At 45.2% G+C, this 23,277-nt stretch overlaps 1 protein-coding gene across 1 annotated transcript in view; it reads left to right on the top strand.

Annotated features, from left to right (window-relative positions):
* The window catches only part of CCDC148 (coiled-coil domain containing 148), a 416,154-nt gene that overhangs the window by 58,323 nt on the left and 334,554 nt on the right, over window positions 1-23,277 (top strand). The window contains exon 2 of the mRNA XM_077447650.1: window positions 21,590-21,648. Coding sequence (XP_077303776.1) covers window positions 21,594-21,648 — 55 coding nt within the window. The 5' untranslated portion in view covers window positions 21,590-21,593. The remainder of the gene's footprint in view (window positions 1-21,589; window positions 21,649-23,277) is intronic.

Raw genomic sequence — 23,277 nt, forward strand, 5'->3', positions numbered from 1 at the left:
CTGTCAAGAAAGCAGCTATAAAAATTTAAATAGGGAACTTGTTAGGTTGTAAGATCAATGTCTATATATAGAAATTAAAAAAAGTATAATGAATAGGACCTTCTTTCCAGAGATATTGCGATATAAACCACAATAATCCTGTGTGGGTAGACTACACAGACAGAGAAATGTTTGAATTGTGTAAAGTACATTCCACATGATGGATCACTTCCAAAAGATCTTAAAAGCCCAGCCAGATATTGGAAACGATGATCAAGATCCATACATTTCATTTTGCAATCATATGAGATGGAGCCTAAAGTCAAATAGATGTCAATGGTGTGAATTTGCATAATTCACAGTTCTGGTGCATCTATAGGAAGCAAAATATAAAAAAGTCAAATTTGGGTATTATACTGCACATAAAGCAACTGTTACATTGGTTAACCACAATGTCTGTGTGCAAAGTATGTAGATTCATTCTCCTTATTGGACCTGGTGATCGTAATCAAGTCTAAACTTTTGAGTTTTCATCAGAGGAATAGATTGGAACTTTTACAGTGGGGGGTTTCTGTTATGCCCTGTACACACGGTCAGACTTTGCGATGGAAAATGTGTGATCGAAACGTGTTGTCGGAAAATCCGATCGTGTGTGGACTTCATCAGACTTTTTCCGTCGGAAAGTTTGAGAGCTGAATCTAAAAGTTTCCGACACCAAAATCCAATTGTTTCATTTAAGTGCTCAGAATAAATTACGAGACGAAAGCTATTGGCCCGTTTATAGTCCCGTCGTACATGTTGTATGTCACCGCGTTCAGAACGATCAAATTTTCTGACAACTTTGTGCGACCGTGTGTATGCAAGACAAGGTTGGGCCAAAATCCGTCAGAAAAAATCCGACAGATTTTGTAGTCTGAAAGTCCGACCGTGTGTAGAGGGCATAACCGTTGTCTTAAAGGAATTGTTTTGGGGAGATTTCCTCTTACTTCCTTCTGTTTTTGCAGCTCAAGAAGTGAGGGAAGATATCTGCAATGGGACACAGATGACAAAAATGCTAACAATGGTTTTAACCATTTTGTACTCAATCCAAAACAAGAAAAACATTTGGATTTTAGAGATATTTTAAGGACTTGACCATATGCTGAATATTTGATGGCATAGAAAAGAGTTACAGAAAAGGATAGTAATACAGGAGAAGTGATAGGTGAGTGAGAGGTAAAGTACCTATAACATCTTTTGAATTGCTTGTAGGTAAGACTAGTATAGACATGTATAACTATGGACATTTTTTAAATGTGCTCAGAAAGCTTTGTTGTGTGCACAGACTTGGCACTTAAGACAGCAAAAATGTAGTGTTCTGTAGAAGCCATTGATGACTGACTGGGAAAGCTGGGAACAAATTGTGAAGGGAGAAAATAGGGGATATTGCACTGAGCTTCACTTAGCAGCTGTCAAAGCCTCTACAGGGTGCAGAGCAACACTCCTTGCTTTCTTTAGTGCACCCTTGTATCAGAGGTGTCAGCTCCATACATGTGCAAGTATATCATGTACAGTTACAAAAAAAAAAGTATGTGAACCCTTTTGGAATGATATGGATTTCTGCACAAATTGGTCATAAAATGTGATCTGATCTTCATCTAAGTCACAACAATGGATAATCACAGTCTGCTTAAAGAATAACACACAAAGAGTTAAATGTTACCATGTTTTTATTGAACACACCATGTAAACATTCACAGTGCAGGTCGAAAAAGTATGTGAACCCTTGGATTTAACTGGTTGAACCTCCTTTGGCAGCAATAACTTCAACCAAACGTTTCCTGTAGTTGCAGATCAGATCCTCTTTACAGAACTGTTTCAGTTCAGCAATATTCAGCTAAATTCTTGGGATGTCTGGTGTGAATCGCTTTCTTGAGGTCATGCTACAGCATCTCAATCGGGTTGAGGTCAGGACACTGACTGGGCCACTCCAGAAGGCGTATTTTCTTCTGTTTAAGCCATTATTTGTTGATTTACTTCTATGCTTTGGGTCGTTGTCCTGTTGCAAAAAAAATCTTCTGTTGAGTTTCAGCTGGTGGACAGATGGCCTTAAGTTCTCCTGCAAAATGTCTTGATAAACTTGGGAATTCATTTTTCCTTCGATGATAGCAATCCGTCCAGGGCCTGATGCAGCAAAGCAGCCCCAAACCATGATGCCCCCACCACCATACTTCACAGTTGGGATGCGTTTTTGATGTTGGTGTGCTGTGCCTCTTTTTATCCACACATAGTGTTGTATGTTTCTTCCAAACAACTCAACTTTGGTTTCATCTGTCCACAGAATATTTTGCCGGTACTGTGGAACATCCAGGTGTTCTTGTGTAAACTGTAAACGTGCAGCAATGTTTTTTTTGGACAGCAGTAGTATACTGATACTGTGGTATCCTCCCATGAAATCCATTCTTGTTTAGTGTTTTACGTATCATAGATTTGCTAACAGGGATGTTAGCATATGCCAGAGACTTTTGTAAGTCTTTAGCTGACACTCTAGGATTCTTCTTCACCTTATTGAGCAGTCTGAGCTGTGCTCTTGCAGTCATCCCACTCCTAGGGAGAGTAGCAGCAGTGCTGAACTTTCTCCATTTATAGACAAGGCTTTCGGAGATACTTTTCTAACCCTTTCCAGCTTCATGCAAGTCAAAAATTCTTAATCGTAGGTCCTCTGAGAGCTTTTTTGTGCGAGGCATCATTCACATCAAGCAATGTTTCTTGTGAAAAGCAAACCCAGAACTGGTGCTTGTTTTTTTTATAGGGCAGGGCAGCTGTAACCAACACCTCCAATCTCCTCTCATTGATTGGACTCCAGTTGGCTGACACCTCACTCTGAGTAGCTCTTGTAGATCTCATTAGTCTATGGGTTCACATACTTTTTCCACCTGCACTGTGAATGTTTACATGGTGTTTTCAATAAAAACATGGTAACGTTTAATTCTTTGTGTGTTATTAGTTTAAGCAGATTGTGATTGTCTATTGTTGTGACTTAGATGAAGATCAGATCACGTTTTATGACCAATTTGTGCAGAAATCCCTATCATTCCAAAATGGTTCACATACTTTTTTTTGCAAGTGTAAAAATTCTATAATCTCCTAGATTGTAAGCTCTAACAAGCAGGGCCCTGTGATTCCTCCTGTATTGAATTGTATTGTAACTGTACTGTCAGCCCTCATATTGTAAAGTGCTATGCAAACTGTTAGCACTATATAAATCCTGTATAATAATAATAATAATGTAATACAAATTTTTTTATACATAGTTCTATACAATGGTAGGTGACCGAAAGAATCCGTAAAAGTTTGAAGTGTTTATTCCAAGTAACAGAATTTAAACTAGATAGGGAATTCAGTATGCATTGTCTTGTTCTATAAACATTTTACTGTTCACAGAGGAGTCTTCTAGTTCATTGAAAATTTGTTCCATTCAGGAACCTGACGGCTTGTCGTAGATTACATCATAAAAACTGTCATGGAGTGTAAAAATTAATGGCACACCAGCAACATTTTGTTTCTCCAGTAAAATATATATCATAAGCTAAAACACTGTTTAAAAGTCCACAAGGCAGCTTGCTCTGTTAAAGAAAAGTTTTAGAATAGTTGGATTAGTTTGCAGCTGGGACTAGACTTGACTTAACCTGCTACCTGTTTTACTCATCAGTGTGGACTAACATCATGCCTCCACCAGAAGGATGGAAAATTCACCATCCTGACTTGCCAATTTATTGACAAAGCCATGTTCAGCTTTAGCATAGCCATATTTGGCTTGCACACAGAGCCGTCTTAATAGCATCATGGGCCCCTGGTCAAAGTAATGCTCTGAGGCCCCTACAATGGAGACAGCGCAGGTAAACAGACATCAAGTAGATAGGAGGCAGACAAGCGGAGCTTCCCTTTTGGGTGGAGCTCCGCTTAAACTACATGAACAATCATTCTGTACAGCAAAGAAACAGTGGGAAAATACTACATACATAAAGTAACAAAGCTGTTCTGTGCAAATAATATATCTGCTAGAATGATGCCTCCCCAGCACTATGGCCCCTCTACACCCCAGATACCCCCCCCCCCCCGTACTCTGACCCCTCTACATCCCAGATATCCCCCCAGCACTCTGACCCCTCTACATCCCAGATATCCCCCCAGCACTCTGACCCCTCTACATCCCAGATATCCGCCCAGCACTCTGACCCCTCTACACCCTTGACATTCCCCCCAGCATTGTTACCATATACCATAAGATACCCATATTGTATTGTGACCCCACTACATCCCTGATACCCCATACATGGTGGCCTCTCTACATCCTTGATACCTCTAGTACTATAGCTATCCAAGGTACCCCAAGCATTGCTACACCCTATACACCCCAGATCCCCCTCAGCATTGTTTTCTCCCATACACCCTTGATATCCCCCCAGCACCATTATTCCATTCATGTAGTACCCTCTTTTCCAGTGGAGATACAGTGCATGTGAACTTTTGGCTATGTGCCCACCTCCAGCACTGTGACAATGACTCACCTATACCAATCAAGCAGGCAGAAGGAAGGGCGGTGGAGGGAGCATCCCTCCGAACATTCCAAGTCCTTCAGTGCCAACAGTGCTGGACAGCTGAGCTCACCATGACACCATCCACAATGCCACTTCCACAGGTGGGCTCTCAGTGCTGCTGACTCAGCAGCTCCCATTCCAGCTCCTACCCCACAGCCTCCGAGTCCCGAGCATTCACTGGCGCTCCAGCCATGCCCCTCACTGCAGACTGTGAAATAATAGGTATCATTCTTCACAGCACGGCGCACCTCTGCTAGCCTGCCTCCCCTGTGTATCCATCACTCTCAGTGCCATCATGGGGCCCCCAATTTCCAGGCAGCGTGGGCTCATGGAGCAACTGCTTTGGGGAAAGTGCAGGGGCCCCCCATGCAGCTGGGGCCCCTGGGCAGTACCTGGTGTGCCCATTCATTAAGACAGCCTTGCTTACACATCTACTTGTGGTGTTCCACATTTCTGGACTGTTCCACCAAAAATATTGAGAAGGAAGCTGATGCTTTGGATTTATAGTAAAGACAATTTTAAGATGCTTATGTTAAAAACATATTCTCACACTGTAATCTGCAAGATTTTGCTGTCATTTTGAAAGCCCGATCCTGAACGGTGCAGGAAATGGCTTGGCAATGCCTTGGGCAGGAAAGGCTTGCCCCAACTGTGGCTCCTCAGCTGAGACCGGTACCTTTCCTGCCTCTTCCCCTAGTCTGCCCCTGGTTAGCATAACTGAGTCTGTGGGCTGTTGATTTGCAGTGTTCTAGCAATGAGAGAGTGGTGCAGTTGCATTTTTCCTAGTAAAGTCCCATACTTAGGTAAATAGAAACCTGTCATGAGAGAGATATGAAAGTTGACACTGCTAACCTCTCATTGGATCTCCTGATCTGCGTACTTGTTCCCGGTGAATGAGACAGGAGACACCTAAAGGCCTCTGATTTTTAAAAGAAGGTCAGCAACAGCAGCTTTCATGTTTTTTTTTTATTGACAAGTTTCCCGTAGCTGTGCCTGTCATGTATACCTCCTAATTTTCTGAAATGTGAAAGAGCACACCTTTTAATAAACCTTTTTAATAAAGACAATAGATAATTAATAAACATTGGTCAAACCCACAAATACTTTTTTCACCATTATTTTTCCTTTTATACTGGCTTTTCCAAATAATTGCATCCTTTCAGGCACATAGCAGCCAGAAGGGTACATTCAGGTGTATTTCTCTGTCCAGAAGGGACACGTGAATTATACAGCCAACCTGTACAAATCAAAGACATGCCGATTGCAGCTGCAGCTGCCCTGAATTCGGAGGGGTAGTGCTTATGTGGATAGGTGCAGTGGCAGAAAAAAATTCTGAGGCCAGGTGCAGAGAACAGAAATATATTGTAACTGAAGTTTGTCAATACACAACAAGCCTGGTGGGAAGTTAACCTGACCGGGAGCACTCATAGGATGTAACAGCTCTGAGTTGTATCCGAAAGTCTCAGGTGTGCTGACAGCATCTGTCCTGAGGTGCAGAATGCGGCCTAGCCAGTCCATACCCAAGTGGGGAGGCTTCCAGGTAGGATCATTTGCCCCTGCATTTTCCCTACTCGACTGAAACCTCTTCCTGCTCTCTGAAGCTAAGCACTGTCCCTGACAGACGGGTAATCTGTCCCTACTCTAGCCACATGTAAAATGCATGCCAAGCCCAGGAGCCTGGATCTATAATAGACCCTGCCTGACCCAAGATTGCCACCAGAGTCACATGGGGCACCAGCATCCAATTAGATTGTTGCCCCCTGTGACTAAGGCCGCGTACACACGGGCGGACTGTTCGCCCAACCTTGTCCGCTGAACAGTGTTTGGGCGGACAGTCCGCTCGTGTGTGGGCTTTCAGCGGACAGTTTCAGCGGACAGTTGGACGGACAAAGTCTTTCGGAAATTCCGAAAAACTGTCCGCTGAAACTGTGTTTGAGCGAACAGTCCGCCCGTGTGTGGGCTTGTCCGCTGTACTTTCGAAATGAGCGGACTGTTCCCGCTCGGAAAGTCCGCCCATTTCGAGCGCGTGTACAGGTAGGCGGGGCCCGCGAAGGAGACGTCGCGGGCTCCGCCGCCTGGAATGGGCTTAAAGGGGAACCCCAACGCCGAAAAAAATCGGCGTGGGGGTTCCCCCCAAGTCCACACCAGACCCTTGTCCGAGCACGCTACCCGGCCGGCCAGGAAAGGGGGGGCGAGCGAGCGCGCCCCCCCTCCTGAGCCGTACCAGGCCGCGTGCCCTCAACATGGGGGGTGCCTTGGGGAAGGGGGGGCCGCGCGGCCCCCCCACCCCAAAGCACCTTGTCCCCATGTTGATGAGGACAAGGGCCTCTTCCCGACAACCCTGGCCGTTGGTTGTCGGGGTCTGCGGGCGGGGGGCTTATCGGAATCCGGGAGCCCCCTTTAAGAAGGGGGCCCCCGGATACCGGCCCCCCACCCTATGTGAATGAGTATGGGGTACAATGTACCCCTACCCATTCACCTGTGAACTAAAGTACAATAAAAAACACAACACAGAGAAAAAATATTTTATTGCACAGCTCCGGGGGTCTTCCGTCTTCGGGGGTCTTCTCGCCGGACTCCTCCGCTATGTGTGTGTAGCTCTTTTGCTAGCGGAGGAGTCCGGCTTTCTTCCTCCCCGCCGCCGGCCTCTTCTCCCGACTTCGGGGGTCTTGTCCCCCTCTTCGGTTCTTCTGCCGGGCCACCGCGCCTGGTCCGGTGGCCCGGTCTTCTGTCGCCGTCTTCCGTTCTTCTGTCGCCGCCTTCGGTTCTTCTGCCGGGCCACCGCGCCTTCTTGTAGCTCTTTTACAGGCGGTGGCCCGGTCTTCTGTCGCCGCCGCCGCCTTCCGTTCTTGTTCTTCTACTTGTTCTTCTTCTTCTCCTGGAGATGTTGACTCGACGAGCTCTCCGGCCGGAATGCCAGGGACACGCTCCGCTGCCACTTATATAGTGACAATGGGGCGGTGTCACATGGTATATGTCACATGGGTTGGTCACATGGGTTGATGTCACATGGGGACTATGACATCGTAAGGGGGCGGGGTCACCATGTGACCAACCCATGTGACATATACCATGTGACACCGCCCCATTGTCACTATATAAGTGACCGCACAGCGCGGCTCTGGCATTCCGGCCGGAGAGCTCGTCGAGTCAACATCTCCAGGAGAAGAAGAAGAACAAGAAGAAGAACAAGAACGGAAGGCGGCGGCGGCGACAGAAGACCGGGCCACCGCCTGTAAAAGAGCTACAAGAAGGCGCGGTGGCCCGGCAGAAGAACCGAAGGCGGCGACAGAAGAACGGAAGACGGCGACAGAAGACCGGGCCACCGGACCAGGCGCGGTGGCCCGGCAGAAGAACCGAAGAGGGGGACAAGACCCCCGAAGTCGGGAGAAGAGGCCGGCGGCGGGGAGGAAGAAAGCCGGACTCCTCCGCTAGCAAAAGAGCTACACACACATAGCGGAGGAGTCCGGCGAGAAGACCCCCGAAGACGGAAGACCCCCGGAGCTGTGCAATAAAATATTTTTTCTCTGTGTTGTGTTTTTTATTGTACTTTAGTTCACAGGTGAATGGGTAGGGGTACATTGTACCCCATACTCATTCACATAGGGTGGGGGGCCGGTATCCGGGGGCCCCCTTCTTAAAGGGGGCTCCCGGATTCCGATAAGCCCCCCGCCCGCAGACCCCGACAACCAACGGCCAGGGTTGTCGGGAAGAGGCCCTTGTCCTCATCAACATGGGGACAAGGTGCTTTGGGGTGGGGGGGCCGCGCGGCCCCCCCTTCCCCAAGGCACCCCCCATGTTGAGGGCACGCGGCCTGGTACGGCTCAGGAGGGGGGGCGCGCTCGCTCGCCCCCCTTTCCTGGCCGGCCGGGTAGCGTGCTCGGACAAGGGTCTGGTGTGGACTTGGGGGGAACCCCCACGCCGATTTTTTTCGGCGTTGGGGTTCCCCTTTAAGCCCATTCCAGGCGGCGGAGCCCGCGACGTCTCCTTCGCGGGCCCCGCCTACCTGTACACGCGCTCGAAATGGGCGGATTTGCCTCCGCCTTACGTGGGCGAGTCCGTTCATTTCAAAAGTTGAGCGAACTGTTTGCCCAACCTTGTTCGTCAAACAGTCCGCTCGTGTGTGGGCAAGTCCGCTCATGCAAATTTTGAGCGGACTGTTTGATGAAACTGTTTGCCGAACAAGGTTGGGCGAACAGTCCGCCCGTGTGTACGCGGCCTAAGGGAAACCACAGAGGAACAAAGTTTCTTTTGACTTCCTCTCCCTCTGCACTGCCACAGGCCTTATAGTTTGAATGAAATGTTTAGTGTAGTATAATACTCTGGTAAAATTATCCTGATACCACAGGCTCAAAACCGAAAGAAGTACTACTTCTAATTTAAGAGGCTCTATACTCTATATAGCGTACTGTGTTGAAAAGCAGCTGTGATGCAACATCTGGGGAGAACCATCATGGTGGCATTGCAACAAATGGACTGCTAGAAAGGCGAGTATAGGGCCTCCTTTCTTGTTTGTTTTAACACTGTAATTGCAGGGTTACTTTAAATAGTACATTTTTATAAAGGTTTCTACATCTGATTTAAAAAAGGACCACTGAGTGTGACTGAGGGACAGATGGTCTTGGTTCTGAAAGAAGGAAAGGTCTAACGTACTTAACGTGTAGTTTAACCACTTGCTTACTGGGCACTTAAACCCCCCTCAGTCCCAGACCAATTTTCAGCTTTCAGCGCTGATGCACTTTGAATGACAATTGCGCGGGCATACAACACTGTACCCAAATGAAATTTTTATCATTTTTTTCCCACAAATAGAGCTTTCTTTTGGTGGTATTTAGTTACAGCTCGGAGTTTTATTTTTTGCTAAACAAACAAAAAAAGATGCAAAAAAAAAAAAAAAAAAAAATCATGTTTTAATAGTTTGTTATAAAATTTTGCAAACGGGTCATTTTTCTCCTTCATTGAAGTGCGCTGATTAGGCGGCACTGATAGGCTGCATTGGTGGGCACTGATGGGCTGCATTGGTGGGCACTGATGGGCTGCATTGGTGGGCACTGATAGGCTGCACTGGTGGGCACTGATAGGCATAGTTAAGGCGGCACTAATAGGCACAGATAAGGCGGCACCGATGGGCACAGATAAGGCGGCACTGATGGGCAAAGATGGGCACAGATAAGATGGCACGGATGGGTGGCACGGATAAGTGGCACGGATGGGTGGCATGGATGGGCACTGATAGGTACCACAGATAGATGGGACTGATGGGCACTGATAGGTGGCACTGATAGGTGGCTCTGATAGGTGGCACTGCTGGGCACTGATGGGCGGCACTGCTGGGCACTGATGGGCGGCACTGCTGGGCACTGATGGGCGGCACTGGGGTGCAGCACCTTTGAGGCAGATTTTGGGTGGCACTGTGGGTGGCACTGCTGGGTGGCACTGTGGGTGGCACTGTGGGCACTGCTGGGTGGCACTGTGGGCACTGCTGGGTGGCACTGTGGGCACTATGGGCACTGCTGGGTGGCACTGACAGGGGGGCACTTACTTTATTTCAGGATGGCACTGCGGGTGGCAGGTGGGCACTGGCAGGGGGCAGGTGTCCGCTTAAATTGCTGGCCGTGATCGGGACTGATGTCCCGAACACGGCCGCCGGCGATCGGCTTTTTTTTTTTCTCCTCGCGCTGTCAGCGCGAGGAGGAATACTAGCCGATTACCGGCTCCGTTTTATCACATGATCAGCTGTCATTGGCTGACAGCTGATCACGTGATAAGGGGTCGGGATCGACCCCTTACACGGATCGGTGATCAGGCGAGTCTCACGGACTCGCCGATCACAGAGCGCGCCGCGCGCGCCCCTTAGGGGGCGCGCAGGCCGCTCGTATCCGGGATGACGTCAATAGACGTAGTCCCGGAAATGTGGGTCCGCGCTATTGCCGTCATTTTGCAATAGCGCGGTACCCAAGTGGTTAAAGACTGCTATAGAACAGATTATTTATATTGCGTAAACTAAGGCTGGCCATACATGAACGGTTACAGGAAAGAAATTTGCTTGATTCCTCTATCAACACAGTGTTGATGCGGTAATCCCTCCTGCGGGGCCATTGTCTTCTCCCCCAGCGGGAGGGTGGTGAAAGCCATCCCTGCCAGGAGAAGACAATGATTATTGATAGTGGCTAACAACAAAGGATTCGCCCTGGGACTTTAAATGAAGTGGGTACTGTTTCCGCCAGTAAACATAACAGTAGTAAATATAGTATATGGTTTATTCAAATACAATTGTTTACATGGATAAATAACACCAACGGTTGCCAATTAAAAATATATATAAACAAGGAGTATTGGTACATAAATGTATAAGTAGTACATGGTACACGGGCATCATACTACCTGACTAGTTTCGTGAGATCCAGCTCGCTCTTCAGGGGTGGATGTGTGTAACAATGTACCTAGGATGAACAAAAATATATATGTTTGGCAATATAGCACAGTATTGTCATCTTCATGGCCCTACAACCTTTGGCTCAGGCCTTTCATTCATGCATACATGCATACATTTCTTTATACCAATATGTATTGATTTTACTCTACTACTCTAGATGCCTGACAAACATACTTATGTTCACAGCCTATACTTTTTATCGACCAACGAGGACCCTAGGGATACATCACTACATCTTTGCCATGCCTGCTCTCCGTTTGGCCCTGGGTGGGGTCCCATTTGATTCTGCCCCCTCAGCTCCCTGGAGAGGCATCTGCTGCCACCGCCTCGAGGCCGCACACCGGGAGCCATGGCCAAGCTCAGTGGTAAGTATGGGGGGGCCTACAACCCCTCCTACCCTGTGCCTTTATAACCAATACTGTGCTATATTGCCAAACATATATATTTTTGTTCATCCTAGGTACATTGTTACACACATCCACCCCTGAAGAGCGAGCTGGATCTCACGAAACTAGTCGGGTAGTATGATGCCCGTGTACCATGTACTACTTATACATTTATGTACCAATACTCCTTGTTTATATATATTTTTAATTGGCAACCGTTGGTGTTATTTATCCATGTAAACAATTGTATTTGAATAAACCATATACTATATTTACTACTGTTATGTTTACTGGTGGAAACAGTACCCACTTCATTTAAAGTCCCAGGGCGAATCCTTTGTTGTTTGTTATATGTTACAGGGATGGAAGTGTGTCACTGGGGACATTGATAGTGGCTATAGCAGCTACTATGGTAGCAATAATCTAAGCTGGTTGTACCCAAGTTGATCAGTCAGTCAACTTGGTACATTCAGCCTGCCAATACACGGTTCCTGCTGAACAGGCCAAGATTTGAACCATATATGGCCTGCTTAAACATGTATTGCCATCCAGTTATATTCCTGCCATCCGCCTGCTTGTGCAAATCCTTTGCTGATGAGCCTTGAAAAGACTGTCGGTTCTATTGTCTGTACGTCATCCAAGAGGAAGAAAGACATCTCATAGCTCGAAGTGTAATGCCGCGTACACACGATCGAATTGTATGACGTACTTAGTCCGTCATACAATCCGGCGGACAATCCGGCGGACTTTCTACCGAACGGACTTGGCCACACACGGATACACAAACAGTCCGACGAAAGCTTGCGCGATGACGTACAGCACGTACGACGGGACTAGAAATAGGAAGTCCAAGACACAGCAAAGCACCCTTTGGGCTCCTTCTGCTGACTTTGCGTTAGTGGAAGTTTGGTTAGAGACGATTCGCGCTTTTCAGACTTCAGCTTAATTCGTCCGTTTATTTTTTAATTTTATTTATTCTCGAATTGGAATATTAGTCATAAGATGAGGATGAATAAAGACATTTGTGATAACTCTGTGTGAATATAAGCAGCAAAGCAACTTCACTTTTCTCGCATTATGAAGAAGAAAAGAATGTACTATATTAAAAGATCACAAAATTAGCAGCATGACGAATATGCTAGCTTCAATACGAACACTAGTTTTACAAGACAGAACGCTTCCGCCCTGTAAATCCTTTCTGGGCATGCGCCATTCTTAGTCCGTCGGACTAGCATACTGACGAACGTATTGTCCGCTGAAACCAAAGTACGACGGGAAGATTGGTGTGCAAACCGGCCTTCTTAGTACTCCGGACTTCACGCTGAAAAAGTCCGCTGAAGCCCACACACGATCGGATTGTCCGTTGAAATGCGTTTCAACGGACTAAGTACGTCATACAATTCGATCGTGTGTACGCGGCATAAGAGCCCGCATAACATATGTAGCATAGAAAACCTAAAAGAAGACAAAGAAAAACTTTAAATCTGGACCTTGTACATAGTCCAGATCTAATCACTGTTAGGTGACTGTGGATAGACCAGACATGAATCCTTGTATCTAAAGCAGGGGTCTCAAACGGGTGGCCCTCCAGATGTTGCGAAACTACAAGTCCCATCATGCCATTGCCTTTGGGAGTCTTGCTCTTAACTGTCAGCCTTGCAATGCCTCATGGGACTTGTAGTTTTTCAACAGCTGGAGGGCCACCAGTTTGAGACCTCTGATCTAAAGTATGTACTTTGTGCCCCTTGAATGACTACTGCTTTTCAGGCACAGGGGAATTTCATTTTGGAAACCTGTAATAAACGTTCCCAACATGGCTCAGTGCTTTCAGTCTGTGTCCAATGTGTTGTTTACTTGCCAAATGTCTTGTATAGTGATAGCGTACTGAGCTGTGAAGGCCTTCTCCTCATCGACCATGTAAATAAACAAGCCCCCCTTCCCACCCTGTATCAATGAGTGATGTTTGTAGATAGGCCCTCATTATGTCGTTTCTCCATCGTGTGAAAATAAAACTTTTGTGAAAGTAACTGCTTTACGTTAGCAGAGAAATACATGGCCAAACATTAGTAGACTCCTATGTTTTGATGGACAAAAAGGGTTTAAAAGTTAAAAATACATTGGTAGAGTTTGTCTGGTCATTGATCAGTGCAGAACTTGGATCACTTGCAAAGTAATGCAGCCCATAGATTAGTCTTTTTTTTTTTTTTTTAAACCAGGGGGTCCTTCACACTGAACTATTGCAGTCTGACAGCAGGACTTCCCTGCCATCAAAATACACTGATCAGTACTACGGGATATAGCCAGTGGCCCTGATTAAGTGGGAAGAATCTGACAGGCTGGTTGTACAGAAATCAATCAGTAGATTGACCTCTGTACAACCAGCCTGCCCATACATGGATCAGTCTGTGCTGAACCAGCCCCCTGTCAGAACACAATAGCACAGCAGGGGTGATTGCTGTAATAACATCCGATTGATAGTACATTGGTTCCACACCTGAGCTGTCAGTTTTGTTTTGTTTTTGTTGTTGTTTTGTTTAAAAAAATTAAATAATAGTGTGTACGAGGCGTCCGTTCACACAGGGGCAACACGACTTTGAGCGTGACTTTGGGAGGCAACTTGGACACGACTTGAGTATGAACCACAGCACGACTTGAGGCAACTTACAAGGCAACTTGAAGTTGCTTCCAGGACAGGAGACTTTACCAGTGGCCAATCACATAATAATCAGCTCTGTGGGAGGGAGGGGTTTGCCTATAAAACTATTTTTACTTCCTGGAAAGTTGCTTCAGTTAAGACAGGGGATCAGACTTGGAGGCAACTTCCATTGAAATCAATGGGTACAAGTTGCCTAGAAGTCGGATTGAAGTAGTACAGGAACCTTTTCTGAAGTCGGAGCGACTTCAGTAGTGTACATTAAGACGGCTCTCATTCACTTACATTGATTTTATCATGTTGCGCGACTTGAGGCAACTTGGGACGACTTCAAGTCGGATCCAAAGTTGCTCCTGTGTGAATGGACTCTTAGGCCGCGTACACACGGGCGGATTGTCTGCCCAACTTAGTCCGCTGAACCGTGTTTCAGCGGATAATCCGCTCGTGTGTGGGCTTCAGCTGACTTTTTCAGCGGACAGTCTGACGGACTTTGTCTTTCGGAATTTCCGTAATTTTGTCCGTCCAAACTTGGTTTTGTCCGTCCAAACTTGGTTTCAGCGGACAGTCCGCTCGTGTGTAGGCAAGTTGGACGGACTAAGTATGGCGCATGCTCAGAAAGGATTTACACGGCCGAAGGTTGCATTGCAGTGTATTGGACGTCGTTTTTCTAGTCCCGTCGTACGTGCTGTACACGTCATCGCGCAAGTTTTCAGCGGACTGTCTGTTCATCGTGTGTGGTCAAGTCCGTTCATTCAAAATTTGGACGGACTGTCTGTCGGATTGTCTGACGAACTTAGTTGGGCAGACAATCCGCCCGTGTGTACGCGGCCTTAGTGTTCTCAAGTAGCAAGTTATCAGAACATAAAGGATGTGGAAATAAGGAATGGGGTGAACCAAAAAAATAAATAACCAAACAAAGGAGAGGGGATTACAAGGATCCATTTAAAAAAAAGAAAATCTCAGGTTTCATTGAGACAGTGAAAAAAAAATACACAGTCTACATAGGTTCCTACTCATACCAAAGCCTAACAATCACTCAGATTAGCACCCCTAGAGGTTATAAAGTACCAATTTAGAATTTAGCAGAAATATATTATATGATTAAATATGTTTTGTTGGATATAAAACATGATATATTTCTAAAATATTTCTTTTTTGCAAGGAGATCTAATGTGTTTCAGTAGCCTTCTGGACCTTATAGAGTAGGCGTGTTTAGTATCTAACTGATGAGTATTTTGTTTTACTTTATTTTTTTTATTTTTTTTATAAAGGTAACTTAGTTTAGTAAAAATTACGGAGATTGTACGAAATGTAACTCTGTGTATTCAGGTGTAGGTCAGTATACAGAAAAAGAAAGTATCACACGTGGTTTCCTGTTCTTTAGACTGTTTATAAGGCCATTTAAGCCTTATTAGATCTAATTTGCAGGTTCTAGCTAGTGGAGACTTCTCTGCATTATTTCTATGTTATGTCTTAAAAGGGTTTGTATTTCATCCACTGTGTCACCTTCCATGAATACCTAGTACAGACCTGAGCTTCAAATCTGAGCACTTTTGTTACTGACTCCTGGAGAAAATGATGGTGGCATGGTTAATAAATGCTACTCCACTTTTTTCTCCACATAGTTTGGAGTTTGGCAGATATGTCAACATCACACTTTTTCTTTAAACTATAGTGAGAAAATATGCAGGCTGCCATTGCTTCCCTCCTTCTCAAAATGCCAGTTGTCTGGCACTATACTTTCTGATCTACTGACTTTGAACAAGCATGCAGCCAGTAAAGTCACAATGAAGTCAGAAATTTCCCATTGCAAACTTGTTTTGGGTCAGAAACTATGAAAATATTGAGGCCAGAAGATCAGTAAAACAACCAGACAATTTGTATTTTCAGAAGGAGTGGTAAGCAATGACACACTATATATTTATATATACACAGTGTGTGTGTGTGTGTGTGTGTGTGTGTGTGTGTGTGTGTGTATATATATATATATATATATATATATATATATATATATATATACAGTACATCTCTCATCACATGTTTCCGCCATGCTCCACTCAGAACTGTTATTTTCTATGGGTGTATTCTCTTAATAACTCTGGGTGTGAAATTTTTACCTGAAATACCTACTTCCACAGGCCCTTTGCTGAGGCCCTGTTAACACCATATGCATTGACATGCAGTAATGGCATACATTGCAGTACATTTTTTTGTTACCTTTTTTTTGTTGTTGTTGTTTAATACACAATGGGAGAAACTAATGGCCCATGCACACAATCTGAAAATCGAAAAATACCACTTTCAGCGCGATCGCACGATAATCGGATCATAGTACAGAGCTTTCGAGAGCCACTCACAACAATTCATCCGATATTATTAGACTGGACAAGCACGAAAATTTTCCTCGTCCGATACCAGATCGTACGATTTTTGTTTAGTCAGTACAGTTGTCCAAAAATACAATACAAATATATTACAACACATGACATCACTTCTGATTTTTTTTTTTCTGTTGTACGAGAATTTTCGTGACTTTAATAACCTATTCAATTTCTACTTGCGACTATTAAGCAAAAAAGTCGTACGATCTGCCGTATGATATTCGGATCGTGTGTACAGGCCATTACTAAAACTGGTTCACACAGAATCTGGTGCAGCTGTACTTGGTAATTAATCAGCTTCCAGGTTTTATTGTCAATGCTTAGTGTAGGTTCACACTGAGGCAGCACAACTTGCAGCGCGACTGCCTCAGGCGAAGTCTCTATAGAAGTCAATGCAAGTCGCCTCAAGTCGTCCCCAAAATCGTATAGGAACCTTCTTCTAAGGGCCGGTTCACACAGGGGGCGACACGAGGCGACACTACTTGTGAAGCCAAGTCGGATACGACTTGTATCCGACTTAACAGCGCGACTTGGGGCGACTTACAAGTCGCCTCCAGGACAGGGAACTGTACAAGTGAGCTTTCACCCCTTGTGACATCATTCCTGTTCCTGTCTTCTTCCTTGTTCCTGTTTTTGCCAGTTGTTCTGTGTCCAAAATGCTCTCTGTGCGTTACCTTATGTCAGCTGTCCTAACAGCTGGTTTGGCAGTACTGATGGAAGAGGAAGAAGAAGAAATGAAGCGGAGGAGGAGGATGGGAAGAAGACGTCGCTACTGGATCCATCCAATCATTCCCAATCGACATAACAGAGGGCAGTTCTGGGCTATGTATGAGAACTTGCGTAGTTTTGATGACAAGTTTTTCAAGTATACACGGATGTCGATCACAAGGCAAGTACATATGCTGTATGTCATTGTCCACTTTCCACGTCACTTGCCATACAGACTTGGCATACAGACACCTTCTCTCCCGAACAAAGCGTATGAGGGACTCATTGTCCACTGGTTCTCTCCTGTTCATAGCAGACATTTTGCAGGACTGAGCTCTTGGTCTGTGTGAGTTCAAGATAACCAGGAAAACGAAACTAATGTGTATGGAAAGGAGGGGCTGCCTGCAGTGGGGGCTGGGTGACTTCCTGTCAAGTAGCCTGCAAGTAGCCTACAGATGAACAGGAGAGGCGACTTACATTGACATGAATGGGTACAAGTCGCCTAGAAGTCGTTTCCAAGTAGTACAGGAACCTTTTTTAAAAGTCGGAGCTACTGCAGTAGTGTATATTAAGACAGCTCCATTGACTATCATTGTTTTTAATGCAGCGCGACCTGGAGGCGACTTGAGGCGACCTAGACCGACCTGAAGTCGGAACGCAGTCGCCCGCAGTGTGAACCGGCCCTTAGTCGGAGCATCTTGTGTCGCTCCTATGAGAACGGTTCCATTTTACAGAACGGGGCGCGACTTGTCAGGAGGCTAAGTCGCCTGACAAGTCATCCCAGTGTGAACCGACCCTTACTTGAACAAGCTGTAGTTAGAAGCTGATTGGTTACTATGCACAGCTGCACCAGTTTTTTTTTGTGTGCACCAGTTTTAGTAAATCTCTCCCTTTGCATTTTTTTTTTACCTAATGTATGCTAAAGCACATTGCAGTACAGCACAACGCACTGAGGTGCAATACAACACTACCTTCCTATTTTTTATATAGTGCATCAACTCAGCTTGTTGATATGAACTGACAAAATAGACAACATGATTGATTCTTACTGTGAACTGTCTAAAAATACACAATCATTGTCCAATCCAACCATAAACAGCTGTATATGGCTCTCGGTGTGTAATCTACAATTTGACAGCTTAGTCCTGCTTTGCATTTATTTATAATGAAAGCATGATCCTCAGTAGTGTAAAAATGTATAAAGAATGTAATAAACACCAATACAATGTTTCAATCTGCATCTATTAGAGGAGCTACGGAATGTGTAATTAAGTAGTTTAATGGGTTATTTTTTTGCTCTTCTTTTTTTTTTTTTTTTGCTTTTTTTACACAGGTGCTGTTAAAAGCCATAAAGCTTAAAGAAGGTTTAGTTTATAGTTAAAGTGATTGTAAGGGCAGAAGGTCTTTTATCTTAATGCTTTCTATCAAGTAGAAATCCTTCTGTGTGCAGTAGCCCCCCTAATACTTACCTGAGCCCCATCTAGATTCAGAAATGTTGTAGGAGTGTCTCGGACTCCCCTCCTCATTGGCTGAGACAGCAGCGCAGCACAATTTGCTCCCGCTGCTGTCAAAGGCAATCAGCCAATGAGGAGAGAAAAGGGTCTGGGTCATGGCAGTATGTCTAAATGCACATACAGAGCTGCAGCTTGGCTTGAATGCCCCCCTGCAAGCTGCTTGCTGTGGGGGCACTCAACGGGGGGTGGGGGGGGGGGGGGTCAGGAGCACCGAAGACAGACCAGAGAAGAGGAGAATCTGGGCTGCTCTGTGCAAATCCACTGCACAGAGCAGGTAAGTATAACATGTTTGTTATTTTTAACTAAAAACCAAAAAACAAAACTTTATTATAACTCTAAAGCAGGGCTCAAAATTTCAAGTCCTGAGCTACTAGCCAGGCCTTAAGGGTTACTTGCCACCAGTGGTTGCCCCACCCAACCCCTACCATGCCCCACCCCTAATCCCACCCCTATACATGCCCTCATAAATTCTCATGAAATGACACTTAAATGTTTTATGCAGAATTAAATTACACAAATAAATGTTAACAACAACTTTATCACCCATGCCCATCAATGCACCCTCACCCGTGCCCATCAATGCACCCTCACCCGTGCCCATCAACGCAGCCTCACCCGTGCCCATCAACGCAGCCTCACCCATGCCCATTAACACAGCCTCACCCATGCCCATCAATGCAGCCTCACCCATGTCCATTAACTCAGCGTGACCAGTGCCCACTAACGCAGCCTCACCTGTGTCCATCATTACAGCCTCACCAGTGCAACCTCACCTGTGTCCATCTTCGCAGTCTCACCTGTGTCCATCACTGCAGTCTCACCAGTGCAGCCTCACCTATGTCCATAATAGCAGCCTCCCCAGTGCAGAGGGGTCCAGCCGGATAATCATAGCAGAAGAGAACATGGAGGAAGGGGAGAGCCGGCTTGATCAGAGCGTGGTTTGCCCGCTGTAACAGCTTACTTTACAATTGCTTTGCCGTGACACACAACCTTGCCCACCCCCCCACCCCCCCCACACACACACACCTGTGACAGAAAGAACCCCAGTCCAATGGCAGGGCACGTTCTGTCTGTCACAGGTGTGGGGTCAGGAGGACAGGGCTGTGTGTGATGCGCATGGACTCCAATTGTAATTTAAGCTGTTACAGTGGGCAAACCCAGGTTTGTGATCAAGCCGGCTCTCCTCTTCCTCCATGCTCTCTTCTGCTATGATGATCCGGCCACCCCTTCTGCATGGGTGAGGCTGCAATGATGGACACAGGTGAGGCTGCATCCATGATGATCCAGCCACCCCCTCTATTCCCCCACTCTCTCTTCCTCTGGGAGTACAGCTCCTATTCATACCCGCCTGTAGGAAGTGCTCCCCCCCCCCATTCCCAGGCAGCCTGGCTCCTCGCCAGCCCTCATTTTCCACTTGCATGTGTGTGTGTGTGTGTGTGTGTGTGTGTGTGTGTGTGTGTGTGTGTGTGTGTGTGTGTGTGTGTGTGTGTGTGTGTGTGTGTGTGTGTGTGTGTGTGTGTGTGTGTGTGCATATATATAAAAACATTATAAAGAGAAGTGGTGGATCTCAGGGGTCTGTCTTGGGGCCAATGTTGTTCAGATTGTTTGTTTATTAATGATATAGAGGTGTGAATCAAGAGCAAGAGCTCAGTTACAGTGTTAGTGAATGATACCAAATTATCCTGGGAAATAACTTTGGCACAGGATAGAGCATCATTACAAGAAGACCTTGACAAAATGGAGGTTGGACTGCTACATGGCAGAAGAGGTTCAGTATAGAGAAATGTAAATTTATGCACTTGGGTACCAAAATGACACATGTAAATTACACATTAGCTTGGCCCCTCTGGGAGAATCAGTAATGGAAAAGGATCTAGGGTGTTTGTAGATCATAGCATGCAATGCCAAGTTGTGGTTAATAAAGCTAGGAAAATACTGCTATTCATTACAAAGGCCATACATTCTAGAAATTATTAATTCTTCTCTTTTACAAAACACTGGCTCTGCATCATCTTGAATATGCATAGGAATATTACAATTCCTTTAGCAGATAAAACTGCTCCTATACTGTATATTTGTATAAACCACACATTTAGACTCGGTTCACACTGGGGCAACTTGTCAGGAGACTTAGCCACCTGACAAGTCGCGCTCCATTCTGTACAATGGAACCATTCTAATAGGAGCGACACAAGTCGCTCCGACTTAGAAAAAGGTTCCTGTACTACTTTTGGGGCAACTTCAGGCGACTTCCATTGACTTCTATACAGAAGTCATTTTGCAAGCCACCGCTGAAGTTGGATGCAGGTCCCCTGAAGCAGTCACGCTGCCTCAGTGTGAATCGGCTCTTAGTTGTTTGTGTGATGTTTTGCAAACATTTTGGAATGTTCTGGAAACAAACCTCCATACTTGCTTATATGCTCGCTTATATGCTGCAGCTGTCCGCTGCTGGCTCTAATCCTGAGAACTGAGCAATCACATGACTGCTGATTGCTCAGTTCTTGGTCTGCTCTGAGCAGAGACTGCCAGTCATTGCCCTCTGCTCTGTTTCTCCAGCATTCATTGGAGCACCAGGCTTGAGAGAGGGTGGGAGCAGCTGGCCCAGTCTTTCAGAAGTGATCTGACAAGGCTGAGCCTTGGGGTAATCAGGTATTTGGGTGGATTCCAACATTTTTGTTGGGTTCCTTCAAGAGCCTGGAGAACCTCTGTGATGTCAGTGGGCAGAGGGCTTTAGCTTAGAAAGAATGCAAAAAAAAAAACCCAGAAGCTTCCCATGTGTGCTATACCTGTAAATAATGGACTATTCCTAGCCATAACCTTTCTCACATAGTTGTCAAACAGTTAACTTTTTTGTTTTATTATTTTAGTTCTGAACATAATAAATACATTTATTAAAAATTAAAAAAGCACACTGTACATTTTCTTTAATGTAAATGTTTCATTAATTTACAGAAACATGACAGGAAGAGACATACGAACGTTTGTAACAACGCACAGAAGCAACGACACAGGTAAAGTGTTATGTCTGTCTTGCTGGTTATAAATGTATAGGACAGGAAATGACAGGATACACATCTATTGTCCACGGGTGAGTGCAGCAAGAACATACATATATGAATGCTGCTATGACATTCTATGGCAGAACTGCTTTTTTTTCCCTCAAACCTCTCTGCCATTGTGAACTCTGCTTTTATCTCTAAATGCATATTCTGTTCGCAGAAGCATTGGTATTGTGAAAAGCTAAAACTGGCCATACACTATGCTAATTTTGTGTGGGTCATTAGGAAATGTGCTACAATGTTGGCCCTGCCTGACATACTTTGAATGATTAATCAAAGCAGCTGGACTGAAAATTATCCAATCAGATGCAGCCACTGTTCGGGTATTCTGACAGCTGCTGATGCCAGCTGTCAGAATACATAAGCATAGCAGGAGATTCAACCATTTGTGCGCATATAGAGGATTCTGTTCGATTTTTATTCTTCTTCAACCTCCAGTTAAAAGAGAATTGAATCAAATGCATAAAATCGCATGTACTTGAAAATCATTTGTAGCTTTCATAAAAATATCTGGTGATTCTGCTATTAGAGTTTTTACATAGGCACTTCCTGTTATGGGGTCACAACTGTCCCCAGGTGTGCCACTGCATTGTCACAAGCAACCCCCCGAAAAAAGGTATGGCCCGTACACACGATCAGAAAAATCGTAAAAAAAACCCCTGAAAACTCACTTATTCAGGGAAGCCTATCCCATACCCACATGACTGTCCCCAAGCCACCCCCATCAAATCATTCCCCCGCATCTATTACCTTTTGTACCACCACCCCCTCCCTTTAGAATGTAAGTTCTATGAGCAGGGCCCTGCTGTCCCTTCTGTATTGAACTGTACTGTAATTGTGCTGTCCCCCTCTTTACATTGTAAAGCACTGCATAAACTGTTGGCGCTATATAAATCATGTATAATATATAAATCTTGTATAATAAAACACACTGCACAGTCATAGTCCACCATTGCTTTTAGGAAGCCATCCCAGAGCCATGAAGTGAATCTGCCACTGAGTGAATGGGAGGTGACTGAAAATAACTGAAAACAAAATTTTATGGAAAATAAGCAATTGTTTCCATTTCGTAAACTAAATGGTATCCACTTATAGTTTAATAATTATAGGAATCCACCCAAGTAGACCAAAGAGTTGCCAACATCCCAATATATAGAATCGTGTAGAGAAAGTATCCCCCAAAAGAATACCATGGGACTTTAAGGGCAACTAGACAGCAACACAATATCAGAAAATAGAAATATATTTATTAGTATAAAAAATGTGGTGCATACATCACCATGACTAGAATACATAAAAACAAAGGCAGAATATGTAAATGCAGTTCCTTTAGTATTGAGCCCAATGCGTTCAGGACCGATGGAGAGTCCTTTCTTCAGGGGCATTCCATGTAGGGTATTACTGCTATATAATCTACAAGGAAACAGTTACAGATTAAAATCAGAATCGGGGATACAGGAATATACAGGAGCATCGTTGAAGCAAAGTCTGGAAGAGACACATACCAATCCGAAATGAGGTCTGCGCTATGGATACCACCTAATCTCGGGCCAGATGTAAAGTAAGGCTCAAGGGTTACAG

Source organism: Lithobates pipiens, unplaced genomic scaffold (genome assembly GCF_037356315.1).
Source record: "Lithobates pipiens isolate NorthernLeopardFrog02 unplaced genomic scaffold, aLitPip1_a1.2 Scaffold_22, whole genome shotgun sequence".
Taxonomy (NCBI): Eukaryota; Metazoa; Chordata; class Amphibia; order Anura; family Ranidae; genus Lithobates; species Lithobates pipiens.